Below are 18,809 nucleotides of genomic sequence, written 5' to 3'. Positions count from 1 at the left end.
AGCTCCTGATTGGCGAGGCCCGCGGAGGGCGGCTCTTACTCCGCCCCCTCACATGACGCTTGCAGGGTCCTCGGAGCTGCAAGCTCGCTGCACCTAGCCCGGCCTTCCTCCCGCCGACCCGGAGTTTGTCCGGCCCGAACCTTGTGGTTTTTTTTATTTGACGGGGCAGCATAGGGTCAGTACACAATAAATAACATGAATATAGGAACTACGCCGTATCGCGGCTGGCAGGGTGGGGCAAGACATTGGCCAGACCTTTAGTCTGCAACAGGAAGGAAGACAGCTGGATCTCCGATCTTGGGCAGCTGGCGACCCGCGGTTGGGAACCGGGGTCAATTCTCCCCTCAGAGCTCCACGCGCGCATCGCGGTAGGCCCGGTCCAGAGCCCACTCGGGCTGTGAGTCGGCGCCCCCTTCGCGGGCCAGGCGGGCCATCTCCTGTTGGAACAGCGCTTGCCGCGCTCGGCTGGGGTCCACATTGATCCAGTTGTTGGCAATCCACTTGGTGCCGCGCGTGACCAGGCAGCCCCCGTGCAGCGAGTAGTCGTCTATGTCACCCACCCAACCTACAAGAGGAGGGTGACATGAGATTCTAGGCTGGGCTGGCCAGAGCTTTGCCTCATAGGGACCAAGAGCATGACCAAGGTGGGCTCAGCTGTGCATTCCTTGTGTAGCAAACACCCAGACCCAAGGCTTCCTTGGGGGCTCCTCATCTCACCCAACTAACGTATAGTCAACACCACTGGCCCTCGGAAACCAGCTTTCTTGCTCTTGGGCCTGTCCATAGCCCTTCCCACACTGGGTTGGCAAGGGACATGTGTCCCAAGCCCCAGGGAGTAGGAGGGCTGGGGCATCAATCAGGGAATGATAGGGATGGCAATAACCCAACAGGCAGAACGGGTCCTGGGGAAGTCTGCTGAAGTCACTAAGGATGGTCTTTGGGAGGCACCAGGAGCAGAAAACCATTTGGAAAGCAGCCAGAAACAGCCCTTCCTGGTAGCAGACAGGGGCTGGATAAGGGGAAGTTATCCTCAGACACCGCCCCCCAGGCCTGGCCATAGGCCCTCACCTTGTCCATCAGGCAGGTAGTTGTACCAGAAGACTGCTGTGCCCTGTCGGGGCTTGACACGAAGATTTCCCTTGTCACAGTGCCTCCGTGTGTCACGGAGGTCCACATTATCCTGAATCAGACTCTGTGGGCAGCAGGGTGGTGGGGTGTTCAGCCTCTCCCCACTCTATGGCCAGGCCAGTCAAGGGTGACCAAAGGGATACCAACCAGATATGCCCAAGGAATCACTTGGGCCCACATCCTTAGACCTGGTGAGGTGTATACTTCACTTGCCCAAGCCCCTGCCAGCCCACAACAGTAATAGCCCAGTTGACCCTTACCATTTCATCGTAGGTTCTATTATCTGCTACAGGGAAGACAGTCTCACCCCCACCGGTGACGTTGTTCAAATAAAACAGCACTGTCATGTAGCTGTAAGGCAGGGGGGCCACTGAGCAGGTCCCCAGTTGTGGATGCTCCCAGGGGCTTACCTGTGGGCAGGATAAGCTGCCCAGGTTCCTGTTGCCAGGGACCAGGACAGACTGGGATGGGTGACAATAGGGAAGGCCACTGCCAAAATGTCCCTAGCCCCTCCTTCCCCCAAACCCAGTCTCTTACTGTGAGTTGCAGTGGTTTTTTGGCCAAGATCACAGGTGCACTTAGCTAAATGCCATGGCCCTGAGCAACCGCCTAGCAGGGAAAGGTAGGCTAGCAGAAGCAGCAGGGCACGCTGAAGGGCTCCTTGGGGACCGGAAGGGGCTGGGCCAGAACAGCCACCTGAAGAGGAAAGAACTGCCTTGGCAGGGGAGGGAGGCACAGCTTCAGCTTCTCTAAGTGGAATCAAGATCAACAACTGGGGGAATGGGCCGGACAAGCTGGGGGCCCAGCCTTGCTCCTTGCTTCACAACGCTGGAGGCAATTTTTGGTGTCTGTGAGTACTTCAGTCTGTGTTGACTCCAGTAGACACGATGGCCAGTAACCACCCCTTTCCTGCCATTTGGTAAACAGCTTGTGGGGAGAGGTGGGGGCATCACTGACCGTGCCAAGGGGCACGCCCACAGTGCAGGGCTGCGCCTGTGTCATGGGCGTTCCTGGTCTGGGGATTGAAGGCAGCCCCCAGTTGGGAGATACTTGCCGGCAGGAGGTCTCGAAGGGTACAGACTCGTTGGCTACCAGCTTGGTATGGGAGCAGATGGTCTCTGGGTACACAGGCCCACTGTCCACATGGGCATGGTAGTGGCCCCCCTCACCATATCGAACAACCTGCAGCGGCTCGCTGAGCTCCACAATCTCAGGCGACAGGCGAGTGAGGCGCAGCACCCTGGTGGGCAGCAGGCATTTGTCTGGGCAGCCCCATGCAAAGTGGTGACCTGAAGGAGCTGGCCAAGGTGAACCCTGGGTCTGCCACAAGCTCTGCCCCTGCCCGCCTCCCCTGGAAGTCCCTTAAGGCATCTCAGACTGGCCCTGTAAAAGCAGGAATGGGTTACTCATGATGAGTTCTTCTCCCTCAGATGCCAGAGAGACACCTGCTGTGTGGAAAAGATGACATTTCCACTAAATAAAGGAGATGGGGAGGCCTGAGGTCCTCCTCCCTAGAAGGAAGTTGTTTATTTAAAAACCCTTGCCTGCTCTGACAGAAGGGGTCCTGTAGACAAAGATAAGGGGTCATTTCTCTAATCAGCAGAAAGGAAGACCTCAATCTCTTTCCAATCCCAGTCACCCGTTGTGTGTGTGCCTGCAAGGAGGGCTAATTGCCTTTGCTCATTGCCTGTTTTTCAGCGGGTCCCAATCCTGGTCTAATAAATGGAACTTAATCCCAAGTGGATTAATCCATTCTGTTCTCTTGGCCCCAGACAAGGAATTCTGTGGAAGCCCTGCCCAGTCTTCTCTCCCCTGCTCCAGTGAGAACAGTCTCAGGTGCTCACCTCTGGCGGATGGCACGCATGATGTGGTGGGCACCCTCACCCTGGTAGAGCCAGGTATGGTGGCTGTTCCGCACCAGCTCACTGGACTCTGCTTTGTGGCTCCTCATGTACTTGTGGAAGTCGCGAAGGTCCATGTTGGAGAACTCCTGCAGACTTAGCACTCCTGCACAGGGCACCCGCCATCAATGCCTGCCTAGCCCATGCTGGGAGGCCACAGTGGCAGGCTGCACTTCCCTACCTACCCCAAAGGGAGCAGCTGCCCCTGACCTCAGGCACTTGTTCCCCACTTGGATTTTTGGGTCAGATGAACATGATTTCCATCATATTGGGCCCTAGAGGAAGACCCAGAGCAGTTCCTTCTCTCAGTTTAAGCCCTAATTTGACCCTAAGAAGGAAGAGGCCCACCCCTTATTAGAGTGGCCAGAGAAGGTTCTCCAAAGGAAGCTTGAGCCATATGGCAAGGGCCCTTGGCCAAGAGCCAACCCTGGTTCTCCAGCCTGGCTATATAGAATGGTGGCCATTCTCCAGCCTGTGGAGGGTGAGGAGAGAGCATGCAGTGCTGGGCCTCATCCAGGGCCTTATATATGCCAAGGTACAAGCAGGGTCAGTCCCTGGGGAGTTCCTCATGACCTCAGGTCTCATCCTGGGTGGAACCTGCCTCAACAACCCTGCCTACTGCATTATCAGCTCACCTTAGCAATGAAAGTCAGGCCACCCCCTGGCATGAGAATATTTTCCACGGCCCCTGTTCAAACCAGAAAGCAGGGGCTACCCCATCTTGGGGTTCTGGAAGAGTAGCTGGTGTCTTTGCTCCATATTATTCTGGCTGACCCAAGGATGTCACCTTCCACCCTTTGGCCCAGATTCCTCTGAGGGTGGGGGACATTCAAGGGCTGTGAGCCTGTCACCAGCTCTATTCTGGGGCCTATAGAAGTATGGCAGCCATCCAGCCACAGGTCTTTGCCAGATTCTTCACTCTGGTTCACCAGCTGCAAAGCTACTCTTCCACGTCCTTTTTGACTGCTGTATCTTCCTCACTTGGCCCAGAATTTAGGCATGAGGGTGATGACCAACCCTCAGAAACTGCCTGAGAGTTATTACCAGATGGGGCACCACTTGCACGACAGCTTCCCTGCCTTCCCCTGCCCCCAGCAGTTAGCACAGTTGGCAGCACTACCACTTTAGGATAGGAGAAAGGCAAGGGAGATCTCACTTAGACCAGGAAGGTTGTCTGCTGGGCTGGACCTTATGTCTGGCTGGAGAGGTGAATGGAGCAGGGTGAACAACCAAGTTCTAGCTGGCCCCACTGCCACCTTGCTCCTGTTCCACCAACTCTGTTCTCTGCCAACTAGTAGCCCTACTTCCTGCCCCTAGGATCTCAACTCTGCCTGATGAGGTTAAAAGGGTCTCTAAGAACTGCCCTCTAGACCATCACCAAGGGGAATGGGGGGCCTGGCTGCCTGCCTGCTTCCCAGGGGTGAAAAGCAAAGCTGGATCCTTGCCTTGCCATCTCTGGCCACTATAAAGGTGTACAGAGAGGCTGCCTGTGGGGGATGGGCCCAAGTTTTCAAGGTGGTGCACCTAGGAGTGGGCAGGAGGCTCACGGGGACAGGACTGTGCAGAGATGTGAGCTCACCATCACCATCAGGGTCAGCCTTGATCGCGGCGTACATCTCCTGAATGCTCTCTGGAGTCATCCACCATCCATTTCCCAGGCGAGTCTGGGCCAGGACCTAAAGCATAAGAAGGTTCTTCGTTTGGGTGATCCCAATGATGGAGAGCCAGGAGAGCACAGATGGCCCAGTGCTTGCTGTGGAGTGAAGTGTTCATGTGACAGGGCATGGATAAGGACACAGGGCAGGGCAGAGCCCGTTGGGCTGAAGTGAGTGCAGGTAGAAAGGTACAGAGCATCTGAGGAGAAGGTGGGGGCTGGAGGTTAAGAGGCACAGGGCCGCTGGCATTCCCAGACTAAAGGCCTGAGGCCTTCATGGGCAGTACTGTTGGTTGGAAGCAGAGTGAAGGTCAGGCCTGTGTCCCACTCAGATACTCCGGGTGACATGGGGAGCCAAGTCCTGGGTGTGAAGGGGGAACAGGCACCCAGGGGAGACCTGGTTAGGGCATGACCACCAGGCCCCTCAGGAAGACCAGAGGGTTCTCTGTGAGCAGTGCCCTCACCCACCCTGCCAGACTTCTCTCAGAAGCTTGGCCCTCCAGCCTGGCTGTAGAGTGTGTGAAAGGTATGCAGAGAGATAGACAGGCTGCTGGCCACCTCAGAGCTGCCACCCCATCCACCATGAGTTCTGTGGGGCCTCCAGCCATGAGAGCAAGGAACACAGGCTACAGGTGGTACATCCCTGGAAAACTGTGGTGATAAGCACCATCACCCGTGGGTGGATCCTCCTGCCATCTTCTGAGATTCCCAGAGCAGCCAGGGGCTCTCCAGAGGTAAAGGGGACCCCCCTGGGTCTGGGCATGCCCAGGCAGGTCTGGGTGGTATCTGACTCTTGGGACCAGAGCTGGGCTGGACAAGTGACCTGGCCACCAGAAAGGTGATTCTGGGCACTCCCACCCTGCTACTCAGGTCCCAGGATTCCAACCTCACGGAGCTGCAGGCGCCCATCACGGTTCTGGTCCAGCAGCTGGAAGAGGTCCAGCTGGCTGACCTGCATAGTGCTCATTGCCTCTTCATACTCTTCAGTGGGCAGGATCTGGCTACGCTGTAACCCCTTCATCTGCGCCAGATGGATGATGAGCCGACACTCTTCATCAGTCAGGAAGCCAGGGATTTCTGCCAGAGAGGAGATGGGTAAGGCCAAGAACCGAGCCAGGGCACTGGTGCACCCAGTACCTCCCCACAGGGTTCCTGGGGTACTGCATGTCCCTCAGTGGCCACCAAGTCTGGAGGACTTTACACACCCTTTGATTCTGACTTGTCAAGATTGAGTTGTCCTGCAAAGGCTGGCTGGTGTTGGCAATGTGGGAACCTCTCTTGTTGATGATGAGAGCACATTTTCCAGGAGAGCCCTGGGAGGTGAGCCTGAGCTAACCTGGAGATGGGCTGGCCTTTCTTTGGGTTGAGACTGAAGGCTAGCATGGTCCTGAAGGGCAGAGGGTTGATTGCCACTTATTTTTTTGTTTTTCTTTTGAGATGGAGTCTTGCTCTGTCACCCAGGCTGGAGTGCCATGGTGCAGTCTTGGCGCTCACTGCAACCTCCGCCTCCCAGGTTCAAGCAATTCTCCTGCCTTAGCCTCCCAAGTAGCTGGGATTACAAACATGCACCACCACGCCCGGCTAATTCTTGTATTTTTAGTAGGACAAGGTTTTGCCATGTTGGCCAGGCTAGTCTCGAACTCCTAACCTCATGATCTGCCTACCTCCACCTCCCAAAGTGCTGGGATTACGTGAGCTACTGCGCCTGGCTGATTGCCACTTCTTACTGGGTATAAATATTTAAAGTGGGGAGACAGGCCGGGTGTACAGTGGTGGCTCATGCCTGTAATCCCAGCACTTCAGGAGGCTGAGGCAGGCGGATCATGAGGTCAGGAGTTCGAGACCAGTCTGACCAACATTGTGAAACCGTGTCTCTACTAAAGATACAGAAATTAACTGGGTGTAGTAGCACACGCCTGTAATCCAGCTACTTGGGAGGCTGAAGTAGCATTGCTTGAACCTGGGAGGTGGATGTTGCAATGAGCTGAGATTGTACCACTGCACTCCAGCCTGGGTGATAGAATGAGACTTTCAAAAAAAAAAAAAGAAGGGAGATAGTGGCTGTTTCTTGCTTTCATTTTAGCTTTTCATCATTATTCAGATAAAAAAGCACAAGACATCCAATGCATTAGGCTAGTCCAAGAGCCTTCCCCTCCTATTTCCTGCATGGATGGGTGCTGGCTATCTGACCAGGGCTGAGTTGTCCAGTGCTGGAAGATCAGTGAGGGTTACTCAGGTTTTGGGCTGATACTGGTCTCTGAAAAGATGTCCCAGGGTGTCCTTTGCTTCCTCAATTCCTTCCCTGGGACAAATGTTCACTGAGAGCCTACTCTATGGCTCTGTGCCCCCAGGTAAAGATCAGTCATGCCTGGGGCTTGGTTTCAGTGGCTGGCTGCCTGCATACCAAGCACAGTTGGTAGGTGGCTTGGTGGAGCTAGAACCGGAGCCTCATATCTAGGGAGCCCACATTCTGTTGGTAGCCCCAGACACTTCCAGAGCAGGAGGATGGGCCCTGCTTCCTTCCCTTGTTCCTGGGAAAGACAACTTCACTGGGGGACAAGAAGCACACAGAAGAACTGATTGGAGGAGGGTGGCAGTGCCACCTGCGGAGTGGTCTGCACTTTTCCCAGTTCACCTCTCTCACGAAGTTCCAGCCATTGTAGAGAGGAAGGAAAATGGCCACTCAGCACCAGGGTTGGAGCTTTTTAAATTTTTTTTGTAGAGATGGGGGTCTCCCTGTGTTGCCCATATGGTCTCGATTTCCTGGGCTCAAGCGATCCTCCCATCTCGGGTTCAGAAATGCTGGGATTATAGGCCTGAGCCTACACACCTGGGCTGGAGCAGTTTTTAATAGTAATTACAGCAGAAAATACTTAGGTAGTACAGACTCTGCCCAAGGCATTGTCCTAAGCACTTCATACATATCAACTCCTTAATCCTGACACTTACCCTAGAAGTCCAGGCCCCATTAATTCACCCTGTCTATCTAAGTGTAAACCCAAGCACAGACGAATCAGTGCCTTGCCACTGGCCACCCGGCCTGTTGTGTTTCAGAAACCATGCTCATGACCAGATTCAGCTTCTAGGAGCAGGTGACTCTGAAGTGATAATATTGAGAACAGGACAAAGGCCCCCACTCTTGGCCTGCATGATCCTGTAACCCCAGGAAACCCAGAAACGGTGTTATCCATGGGGAGACAGCCCTGTGGAACAATGGGTTAGATCAAATTGCAAATCAACAGTCACCTCTTGATTGCTTAACACACAAAATTTAAAAAGAAAAAAGAAGCCAGAAAAAGAAAAGAAAAGACAGGCCCAGGTTTCTTCAGTTTATTAGGTACCAGTAATCCTCAAGCCCAGTGGCAATGCCACCAGCCTCTACAGTCTCCCCTGCTGTGTGCTGATCAAAAACAAACAGCCCAGTGCATATTGGGGCCTGACCAGGTGGGTCCAGGCATCTCAGAGCTGTGCAAACCCCTGTAGGATCTCCTCTGTTGGCTCCCGGGTACAGGAATAGCCCTATAAAGCCCTCAACTTCAGCTCATTAAAGCCAAGGCACAGAAGGCAGTGATGGAGCAAGGGCTGTGGCGACTGGTGACACTGGTGATGCTGTGGGGTGACAGTGGGGCAGGGGCTCCCTGGGGATGCACAAGGTGCATGCCCATTCCCCAAGCCATGGCCCTATCTTATGACATTGGCTACACAGATACGGCTGTCCAACTTGCTGGACCAGGACACAGCGGCTAAGGCCATTCAGCAATCAGTCAGCTGGCTGCCCCTGCTTGACTGGGAGTGCCACACCGCTGCTGCCTCTTCCTCTGCCCCCTCTTTGCCTCTGTATGCCTTGACAGGTAGGACAGGGGCTTCTAGGTGCAGGGCCCCAGGGGATTCCTCCAGAGCTCTGCTTCGGTGGCTCAGGTCTTCACTAATCCTTGCTGAGCACCTATCAGGGCTGGGTGCTGACAGGGACAGGGAAGAAAATGGACTGTTTTGTTAGTGTTTCAGACAGAGGGAAGCAGGTACCCTTAGGAAAGGGACCACCAATGATGGTCAAAGGTTCTTCAATGTTAAGATAGGGCAGGTAGACAATTCCCTTCAGGCTAGGGGTGGAGGACAGGCAGGCTGGGAGCTCCTCTCCAGTGAGGTGTAGAAGCTCTGTCTGTCCAAAGGGATCCTGGCAAGAGATGGAGCAGAGGCCCTTCTGGTGGCCTTTTTTCCCCACAAAGTCCAGATGTTCCAAGCCTGTTTCCTCTTCCTCAGCCTAACCTATGCTGTGAACAGTGATTCCCTCCCAGAGCCTCTGGGTGGCCATGCCAGCAGAACTCAGGATCAAGCCCTTGACTCTTTGCCAGCCCCAGCCCTGGCTGCAGTACCCTGAAGGCCTTTCAGGACAAGATGGGGGGCCTCTCATTAATATGGAGAGTGAAGGCTCAGCGTGCAGGCTGCCTCTCACAGACACTGGATGTCCACAGAGCCGGAGCGGGAGTTGCACTGGAAAGCTGGGTGGGGGAGGCGGAGGAGATGAGACAGAAGCATTGGGAGTGCAGAGGCAGAGCTGAGGGCTGAGATGTGGGGCAAGTGGGAAAGCCAGGCTATGGGCCATTGCTAAGCAACCAGTGTCGTTGCCCAGCAACCACAGAGAGTTCCAGGCCATGAGGCAGGGTTAGGAGCATAGAGAGGCTCCAGCTGATTTGGGTGCCCAGCAGGTAGCGGTGCAGTCCCCAACCCTTTCCCCCAAGGGTCATCCACCCCTGCCACAGCCCATGTGAGGCTGTGCAGGCCAGGTGCGAGCCCATCATGGCCTGCTACAACTGCCCCTGGCCAATCATCCTGCACTGTGGAGGCTTCCACTCGGGCCGTGGTCTCTGCATCACTGCTGTGGCAACAATGGCTCCTGCCTGGACCACCCATGTCAGTCTGCACGGCTACTTGGCTGGTCTCCACCTTGCTTGGCCCTACCCCTTTAATTCCCCAGGGACCAGGTAAACTGTGCTCAGGCATCCGTCTCAAAAAAGATAAAAAAGAGGGAAAAGTGGGAGGGATCAGCCCCCTTCACCCCCCTCCTCACTCCACCCTCAACCACATTGGACAGTGCCTCGCCCTGTCCCTCTTCCCAGTGCTGCCTGCCAGCTGCAGGGGCTGCGAGTTGCAGGATGCAGGCTCCTTCAAGGAAGTCCTGGACATGCTCTGCACCAGTGACTTTGATGAGTCCTGGGCGTGTAACCTGTAACTTTTTTTTTTAGATGGAGTCTCGCTCTGTCACCCAGGCTGGAGTGCAATGGAGCGATCTTGGCTCACTGCAACCTCTGCCTGTCAGGTTCAAGGAATTCTCCTGCCTCAGCCTCCTCAGTGGCTGGGACTACAGGCATACACCACCATGCCTGGTTAATTTTTTATATTTTTAGTAGAGACGAGGTTTCACCATGTTGGCCAGGCTGGTCTTGAAATCCTGACCTCAGCCTTCCAAGATGCTAGCTTACGGGCATGAGCCACCACACCCGGCTGGGCCTATAGCTTTACACACCCCTTCCAAGTGCCTCCACTGCAGCTCCTGGCTTGGTGCTGAGGCGATGGAAGAGGGAATACCCAAATGCTATGCTTGGTTAGAGCTAAAAGAAAACATTCCTTTACAAGCATTTGACATTGCTAAAACAAAAAGAAACCAAAAATTCTGCTAAGGAAAGTGGCATTCTAACAGCCTGCTTCTAAGGGCAGAGCATTAGACAAGAGGGTTTAGTCCACCAGGTAGAGGGAACTGGTGTACTAAACACTTTGGGAGTTTAGAGGGGACTCCTTCAGGCCCATATCCTCACTGGCCCCTCTGTTCCCACTCAGCAGGGAAGGTCAGGCTCTTCAAGCATGGTACCTCCTCTGGCCTTTGGGACTGTGACCTGGACTTTAGACTACAGGTGCTGAAGATGGAACCGCTGCCCCTGCAGAGCTGGTGCCCACCCTGCAACGCTAGCTGCAGCTGGATGTCACATGCATGTAAAACCTTTTTCGAGAAAGGTGCACAGGAACCTATGTGTTGAGTGGGAAGATGGAACACCATTGGCCGTTGGTAACCATGGCCTATGCCTGGAGCCAGGGACACGAAAATTTTCAGCTGGCTGTGTATCATTGGCACCATCACCAGTGCCAAGCATAAGGGCTAACCCTGCTAGGGAGAGCCTGGGACTTTGCAATGGCCATGCAAATTGTGTGCACTCCCATGGAAACACATAAAACCCTCTTTCTGCTGCCCCCCAAGGAGATTTGCAAACAAGAATCCAGATAGGCACAAGTCTCAAACAGGGTGGAAATCCACCTTCCATAGACACAGGTAGGGACTGCTTCCTGAGCAGGTAGTGCTCCACCCAGCCAAGAGGGCAGGCAGGCTCCCTGGTGTCTGTGTATGCTGGGCAGGCAAAACCACCTTTCTGTCCTTCCCAGGTCCGGGATGACAGCCTGGCTAGTGACCTGCTACTACTGCGCATTCACATGCCACATGCCTTGGAAACCCAAGCTGAGTCTCCAGGCAGGCATACAGCCGTGGGCTATGCTCACCTTGGGCAGGATGTTGCTTGTCAAACCCCAGACAGACTCAATTATACCTGCTTAATCTTTACTGGGTCTGTAGCTTTGCTAAACAGAAGGCCTATGAAGTTTGTCAGGGGTGTGTGTGGCAAAATGGGGAAGGTGTCCATGCAGAAGCCTGAGCTAAGTTCCTTAAAAACTTGAATTAGCCGGGCACAGTGGCTCATGCCTGTAATCCCAGCACTTTAGGAGGCCAAGGTAGACGGATCACAAGGTGAGGAGATGGAGACTCTCCTGGCCAGCAAGGTGAAACCCTGGCTCTACTAAAAATACAAAAATTAGCTGGGCGTGGTGGTGCATGCCTGTAGTCCCAGCTACTCAGGAGGCTGAGGCTGGAGAATTGTTTGAACCCAGGAGGCGGAGGTTGCAGTGAGCCAAGACTGCATCACTGCACTCCAGCCTGGTGATAGAGTGAGACTCCTTCTCATAAAAAAAAACAAAACAAAACAAAAAACTTGAACTAATATGCACACTAAAATTCTTTCCCTGTTTTTGGACCTCCAGTGTTTGTCATGAGCACCATGGTTCAATGTAACTGCCTAATTGTTTTCTTAAGCTGAAAAAGAATACATTTAGAAATCCTATGATAAAGCAGTCATGATTTTACAATACTTTGGCATACTGATGGCAAATTACTCATTTACCTTAAATAGTTAAGAAAAATGGATTAAACTATTGCTGGTCACTAGAAGTAACCCCTGCTGCCTTTGAAGAGGGCGCCAAGTCAGAGGATGTGTGGAGGATGCTCTAAGCCAGCAGGCAGGTGCTGGACTAGGCTGAGAGGCCCCAGTAAACTCCTCCAGCCAGCTAAGAGTTAGTGGAAGGCCAGGCATGGTGGCTGACACCTGTAATCCCAGCACTTTGGGAGGCCAAGGTGGGCAGATCACTTGAGGTCAGGAGTTTGAGACCATCCTAGCCAACATGGTGAAACCCTGTCTCTAGTAAAAATACAAAAATTAGCTGGCCATAGTGGCAGGTGCCTGAAATTCCAGCTACTTGGAGGCTGAGGCAGGAGGAGAATGGCTTGAGCCCAGGAGGCGGAGGTTACAGTGAGCTAAGATCACACCACTGCACTCCAGTCTGGGCAACAGAGCTAGACTCCATCTCAAAAAAAAAAAAAAAAAAAATCAGCCGGAGATACAACTCTGGCCATTGGAGACACAGCTGACAAATCAATCCTCTTACATATGCAGCTCACTTTTGCAGGCAGAGGTACAAATGACACTAATAAACATGGAAGGTAGTTTCCAACAATCCTAAGCATTTGAGAACAGAACCCAGCAGGTTAATGCAACAGGGTGTCTGGGAACTTCTTCAGGGGGGTTTGAGGACAAGAGGTCTCTGAGGATGGGATGTGTGAGCAGAGGTCTGCTGGAGCTAATGGCACTATCTGGGGGAAGGGCCAGGTCTAAGCCTTTTAGTAAGAGAACAGCACATACAAAGGCCAGAAGCAGCGGTGAGCTTATGGTGTCTGAGGATCAGCAGGGAGTAAGTGGAGTCGGGGGTGAGGGTAAGAGATGCGTCTAAGAGGCAAGAGGGCTTTTAGGCATCAAATGAGACTTAGAAGTGAAATGGAAAATGTTGGAGACTTTTAAGAGAGTGATGAGTGGCCAGGCACAGTGGCTCACGCCTGTAATCCCAGCACTTTGGGAGGCCAAGGTGGGTGGTTCGCCTGAGGTCAGGAGTTTGAGACCAGCCTGGCCAACTTGGTGAAACCCTGTCTCTACTAAAAAATACAAGAAATTAGCCAGGTGTGATAGTAGGTTCCTGTAGTTCCAGCTACTCAGGAGGCTGAGGCAGGAAAATCACTTGAACCCGGGAGGCAGATGTTGCCGTGAGCCGAGATGGCACCAGTGCACTCCAGCCTGGGCGACAAGAGTGAAACTCTGTCTCAAAACAAAAACAAAACAAACAAAAAAAAGAGGGCAATGAGATCTGATCTGCTATAACAGAATCAATGTGGAGTGGGGTAGGACGGTGGGAGAAGTGTGCCACATGTAAGAAAGCAATGTCCCCAGAGAGGTGGCAATGTCTCAGAAATGGAGCACTTCTCTTATCAGGATGATGGCCTCAGCCGACACCCAATATTCCAAATCCTTGGGAAATACCTACCAGTCATGGAGGTATTTGCCAGGAGATCAGCGTGGGCCTTTTGTGGTCCCAGTTCCCAAGTGTCTTTAGGAAGAAGGGTGGGAAACAGAAAATATTTCTCAAAGAGAAACTGGGGGTTGCAGGGGGTTTTCCCTGTGAAGTGCTACGGTTCCCTTCTACAGAGATGGAGGCACCTTGGCATCAACCCCAGTTCCCTTTCCCCAGCTCACATCTTTGAGCATCCACTCCTGGATCCCAGGTATCTTGGGTCCCTGAGAGTGGCAGGACACAGGTTTGGAGCCAAAGAATAGCCTGGCAGAGGGGGCAGAGTCTATAGCAGGCCCACTCTCCTCGGGCCCTGCTTGCCTCTTTAGAATGACTGGGCAGCAGGCCAATGGACAGAGAGACAGTCAGGCCCACAAGACAAACACTGCTCCTGCTGGGGATGAGGCATCCTTCTTTGTAGTCATCTAATACCACAGCACTCAGGAACTGCGCCACCATGACCACCCTCTCCCCTGTGGTTTCCCTGTCACACATCTGGACTTCTTGTAATCACTGATTACAATCTCTTGGTTATGCTTTTTGAACTTTGTTTGCAGAAACAAAGATCTATCTGATGGCTTAACCAGAACCAGTTTACCTTTTGTCAAATCTCTTCTGCTTTTCGTAAGTTGCTCTTGGTGACTTCAGAACTGGGTTTCTCATGCTCTGCTTTTTTTTTTTTTTTTTTGAGATGGAGTTTCACTCTTGTTACCCAGGCTGGAGTGCAATGGCGCGATCTCGGCTCACCGCAACCTCTGCCTCCTGGGTTCAGGCAATTCTCCTGCTTCAGCCTCCTGAGTAGCTGGGATTACAAGCACGCGCCACCATGCACAACTAATTTTTTTTTTTTTCGTATTTTTAGTAGAGACGGGGTTTCAGCATATTGACCAGGATGGTCTCGATCTCTTAAACTCGTGATCCACCTGCCTCGGCCTCCCAAAGTGCTGGGATTACTGGCTTAAGCTTTTTTTTTTTTGTTTTTGGTGAAGGAATCTTACTCTGTCACACTGTAGTGCAGTGGCATGATCTTGGCTTACTGCAACCTCCACCTCCTGGGTTCAAGCAATTCTCCTGCCTCAGCCACCTCCTGAGTAGCTGGAATTACATGTATCTGCCACCGTGCCCAGCTAATTTTTGTATTTTTAGTAGAGACAGGGTTTCACCATGTTGGCCAGGCTGGTCTTGAACTCCTGACCTCAAGTGATCCACCTGGCTCAGCCTCCCAAAGTACTGGGATTATAGGCGTGAGCCACAGCACCAGGCTCATTCTCTGCTTTATAGGACAAACTGCTTATTAGGAAGACTTTGGCCTCATGGCTCAATTAACCTAACACAAATATGAATTAGATATATACAGATCCCAGGAGGGCCACTGAGAGAAAACACCACCTCCTCAGACGTGTCTGTTCGTAGTAGTGTAGTAGTAATGGGGTGAGTATTGGTCTCTGGATCCCTCTTTCCTGACAGTCATCTGGCTTTATCCCATACTTTCCACAAATCTTTGCTCAAATACTTTTCTCAGGCAGGTCCACCCTGGCTACCTCATTAAGAGTTCTAGCCAGGCGCAGTGGCTCACGTCTGTAATCCCAATACTTTGGGAGGCTGAGGCGGGTGGATCATGAGGTCATGAGATTGAGACCATCCTGGTCAACATGGTGAAACCCCATCTCTACTAAAAATACAAAAAATTAGCTGGGCATGGTGGCGCGTACCTGTAATCCCAGCTACTCAGGAGGCTGAGGCAGGAGAATTGCTTGAACCCAGGAGGCGGAGGTTGCGGTGAGCCGAGATCGCGCCATTGCACTCCAGCCTGGGTAAGAAGAGTGAAACTCCGTCTCAAAAAAAAGAGTTCTAGCCAGGCGTGGTGGCTCACACCTGTCATCCCAGCATTTTGGGAGGCTGAGGGGGGCGGATGATCACCTGAGGTCAGGAGATTGAGACCATCGTGACTAAAACAGTGATCCTACCTCTATTAAAAATGCAAAAAATTAGTCAGGTGTGGTGGTACATGCCTGTAATCCCAGCTACTTGGGAGGCTGAGGCAGGAAAATTGCTTGAACCCAGGAGGCAGAGGTTGCATTGAGCTAAGATCTCGCCATTGTACTTCAGTCTGGGCAACAAGAGCGAAACTCTGTCTCAAGAAAAAAGAAACAAAAAACAAGAGTTTCAATCCCAGCTGAACTTCTGCCTTACTGTCTGCTATTTTTTTTTTTTTTTTTTTTTTGAGACAGTGTCTCTGTCGCCCAGGCTGAAGTGCAGTGGCACTATCTTGGCTTACTGCAACCTCTGCCTCCTGGGTTCAAGTAATTCTCATGCCTCAGCCTCCCAAGTTACTGGGAATACAGGTGCCTGCCACAACACCTGGCTAACTTTTGTATTTTTAGTAGAGATGGGGTTTCACCATATTGGTCAGGGTGGCCTCAAATTCCTGACCTCAAGTGATCTGCCCTCCTTGGCCTCCCAAAGTGCTGGGATTATAGGTGTGAGCCACCATGCCTGGCCCTGTCTGCTATTTTACGTTGGCAAAAAAGAAAAAAGAAAAAAAATCTGCCTTACTTGTCTGCAATCACATATCACCATCTGACACACCAATGTATACATATATTTGTTTGTTTATTGTCTGTTTCCTCTTCATTTGAATGTCAGCTTCAGGGTTTTCTTTCGTTGTTTATATTTAGTTCAGTACTGTGTTCCCAGCACCTAAAATAGTGCCTGGCACAGACTTCAGTGTTATTCAATAGTAATAGTAGTAACAACAAAAACCAGCTTTGGGTGCCCCTCCCACAACACGACTGACAGACAGCATAATCTATTTCCCACAAACAGCATGCATATGACATCATTCTAAGAGGCCTAGGCATTATCCCCCAACCAGGACCCTCTCCCTGGCAGTAATGACATGTGCTCAGATGCTCTACTTTGGCCCCAGCTCCAAACCCATTCCATCCCCTGGCAGACAGGAATGGCCCTGGGTTTGCAAATATGTTTGTCATGGAGGCCAGGTACCTAGGGCTGTGCTGCAAAAACTTACCCTGGGCAAGGTCCATGGAACAAGGAATCCCCACCTTGTTGACACTGTTGGTCTTCGAAGGACTCTGGGGTCTTCACAGCTCGCACTGTGGCTTTAGCGCACAGGCCTTAGAGGCAGGCTATGTGGGTTCTAATCCTAGCTTCACCACTGAAGTAACTGTGCCAGCCTAGCCAAGCCACAGCAGCTCTCTGGGCCTTTCTCCCCCATTGGCCTGAGGGTAGGATCTATACCCACTTCACAGAGGGGTTGCAGGAATTAAATGAAATAATCATACCAAGGCAAGCACATAACTAGAACTCAGAAAACATGAGCTATGTTGTGGCTCCAAGGGGAGTTACCCTAGAAGGCTTTGCCCATGATGGCTGAACAAAGACTCCACCGTGAGAATTCCAGAGTGCTGGCAGCAAAAGCTGAGGTTCTGACTGCTGCTCCGGCCAGTTTACCTACATTTGAATGGCCTGCTTCTCATCATAACACAAGACCCACTTGGGCATTGGGATTTTCCCCAGAGGTCCTGAGGTTTGCAGAAATCTGGTTATGTTTCCCATCTTCCCCCAGTTCTAGAAGGTGACAGAATCAAAGGTGGCAGACTGTCAGAAGACAGCTGCAATGAAATGTTTAGACGCCAACCTCAAGCTCACAAAGCCCTGTGATGGAAGAATGGACTGCAGGGAGTAGGGATGAGAGGGAGTGTTACCCTATTCCGAGGAGGGGGAGGGTCCTTCACTTTGGTAATCCTCTGGAAGGGCTGCTTTGAAGCAGCCATTTTCAAATAGAGGTCACGTGATCACAATGAGCCTCAAGGTAGCCACCAAACCGCAGCCCCTGGCCCTTCCCAGGAGTATCTGGCGGACTTACCGAAGAGCAGCGGCTTGAGGCTGAGGGTTCGGATGAAATGATCCCTGTCGGAGACCAGCTGGACCTTACGCTCGTGCCCCACCTAAGGGAAAGGCGCACAGCGGGCAGCTGAGGCGCCAGACCGCGCTGCCCAAGAGAGGCCAAGTCGCTCCGGCCCGGAGCGTGACAGCAGGCGAGTGAGTGGGAGCGCGGACCGACGCACAGCAGCGCCGGGGGCAATGTGGGGAACCCGGGCTGAGCGCCGGTTCTCTCGGGCTCAGCCGTTTCCGGCCAGGAGCGCGGCGGTGCGGGGAGGTCCTCACCTTGATGCCCTCCAGCCGGGTGAGGGGACCTAAGGCGGGAGCGGACCCGGGGCCCTGGGCGCGGTGCTGGGGCCCGGGGTCGCTGCTGTCGTCGCCGTTGCTGTAGTGCACGAAGAGCAGCAGCGCCAGCACGTTGCCCAGGTACAGGTGCACGAATACCATCAGCACCAGGAAGTAGGCGCGCGAGCAGATGCCGCGGGGCTTGCACAGCGGCCGCACAGGTGCGTCCTCGCCGTCGCCCAGCCCGGCCGCCGCCTGCGCCTTGCAGTGCTCTGGTGGCGCCCACTGCGGCCTCGAGGCCTCCCTGTCCTCCGCAGTCTCAGGCCGCTGGCCTGTCACCGCCGCCGCCGCCATGGCACCCAGGTCGCGCGCGCGCCCAGGGGAGGGGCTGCGGGGGTGCTTGTGCTGCGCAGTCGCCCGGACAACGGTCGCCGGGCCCGCGAGCGCCGCGGTCACTAGGAGACAGTGCCTGGGGGTGCTGTGCCCGCCCGTAGTCGCCCACCCAGGGTTCGGCCTCCCTGAGTCTTGAGCCCCGGCCCACGCTGGGGCTTCTCTTCCCAAGCTGGGTTGTCGCCAGGCAGAGCTGTACACTCCCCAAATCAGAAGCCAGGCCTCCAGGTGTAGACGCAGACAAGAGTGGCACCATTAAGGCATACCCCACTGGGAGCTTCTCGGTGCCTGCGTAAAGACGCTCTCTTGCCTCCCGGAAAAGTATCGTCTGCATCTTCTGGCTCCCAGAGCGGGGGTGGGGAGCGCAGCGCCGAGATGACTCAACACTGCGGCGTTTCGGGGCGCCGGAGGCGGGAACTGTGTGTGTGTGGGGGGGGGATAGAGTAGGGCCCATGGCCTCCTCGCAGGCGTTCTTGGAGCTCGGTTCCGCGGTCGGTCCGGATCTCCTGGGAAATCCGGCCCGAGTCAGGTAGGCCTTAGGCAAGCTGCCTGATGTGCAGGGTTGCATTGGAGGTCAGAGAGGGCATCCTGGAAGAGGCCTGGCAATAGGAAGGTCAGCCCCCCATGGCAGCCCGCAGGAATGAGCCAGTGCTCAGGTGTATGGAACACCCCATTCATCAGAGTTGGCACGTGTGAAGAGGCGGGAAGGGACTCTTCCACAACGGAGACACCATTACTTCAGAAAAAAATTAAACTGGCCGGGTGTGGTGGCTCACGCCTGTAATCCAAGGGTTTTGGAGACCAAGGCGGCCGGATCACTTGAGGTCGGGAGT

The 18,809-nt window shown here is 53.5% G+C and overlaps 1 protein-coding gene across 3 annotated transcripts; it reads right to left on the bottom strand.

Annotated features, from left to right (window-relative positions):
• Positions 1-137: 137 nt before the first annotated feature.
• On the bottom strand, positions 138-17,960 carry P4HTM (prolyl 4-hydroxylase, transmembrane). Of its 3 annotated transcripts, none has more exons than XR_004734535.3 (9): positions 17,587-17,960; positions 17,285-17,366; positions 5,570-5,760; positions 4,609-4,705; positions 2,973-3,135; positions 1,666-2,368; positions 1,389-1,538; positions 1,069-1,192; positions 138-565 (listed from the first exon to the last, which is right to left on the bottom strand). XR_004734535.3 is itself a non-coding variant. In XM_002758329.6 (9 exons), the coding sequence occupies exons 1-9, from the start codon at positions 17,938-17,940 to the stop codon at positions 345-347; spliced, it is 1,509 nt and encodes a 502-aa protein (XP_002758375.3). In that variant the 5' UTR covers positions 17,941-17,960; the 3' UTR covers positions 138-344. The 3 variants fall into 3 exon arrangements, 1 of the variants encoding a protein (XP_002758375.3); XR_004734536.3 differs by having other exon boundaries at positions 1,389-1,479; XM_002758329.6 differs by having other exon boundaries at positions 1,389-1,479; positions 2,183-2,368.
• Between the last annotated feature and the right edge of the window lie 849 nt (positions 17,961-18,809).

Source organism: Callithrix jacchus, chromosome 15 (assembly GCF_049354715.1).
Source record: "Callithrix jacchus isolate 240 chromosome 15, calJac240_pri, whole genome shotgun sequence".
Lineage (NCBI taxonomy): Eukaryota > Metazoa > Chordata > Mammalia > Primates > Cebidae > Callithrix > Callithrix jacchus.
This window is presented reverse-complemented; position numbering and strand designations above follow the sequence as displayed.

What these genes read in the sequence shown, in the direction of transcription:
- P4HTM (XM_002758329.6), bottom strand. Translation starts at nt 17,940, where the DNA reads ATGGCGGCGGCGGCGGTGACAGGCCAGCGGCCTGAGACTGCGGAGGAC. An exon ending in ATGCGTGCCATCCGCCAGAG is followed by an intron (nt 2,369 to 2,972) that starts GTGAGCACCTGA and finishes GCTGCCCACCAG; the next exon opens with GGTGCTGCGCCTCACTCGCC. An exon ending in CTACCTGCCTGATGGACAAG is followed by an intron (nt 566 to 1,068) that starts GTGAGGGCCTAT and finishes CTCCTCTTGTAG; the next exon opens with GTTGGGTGGGTGACATAGAC.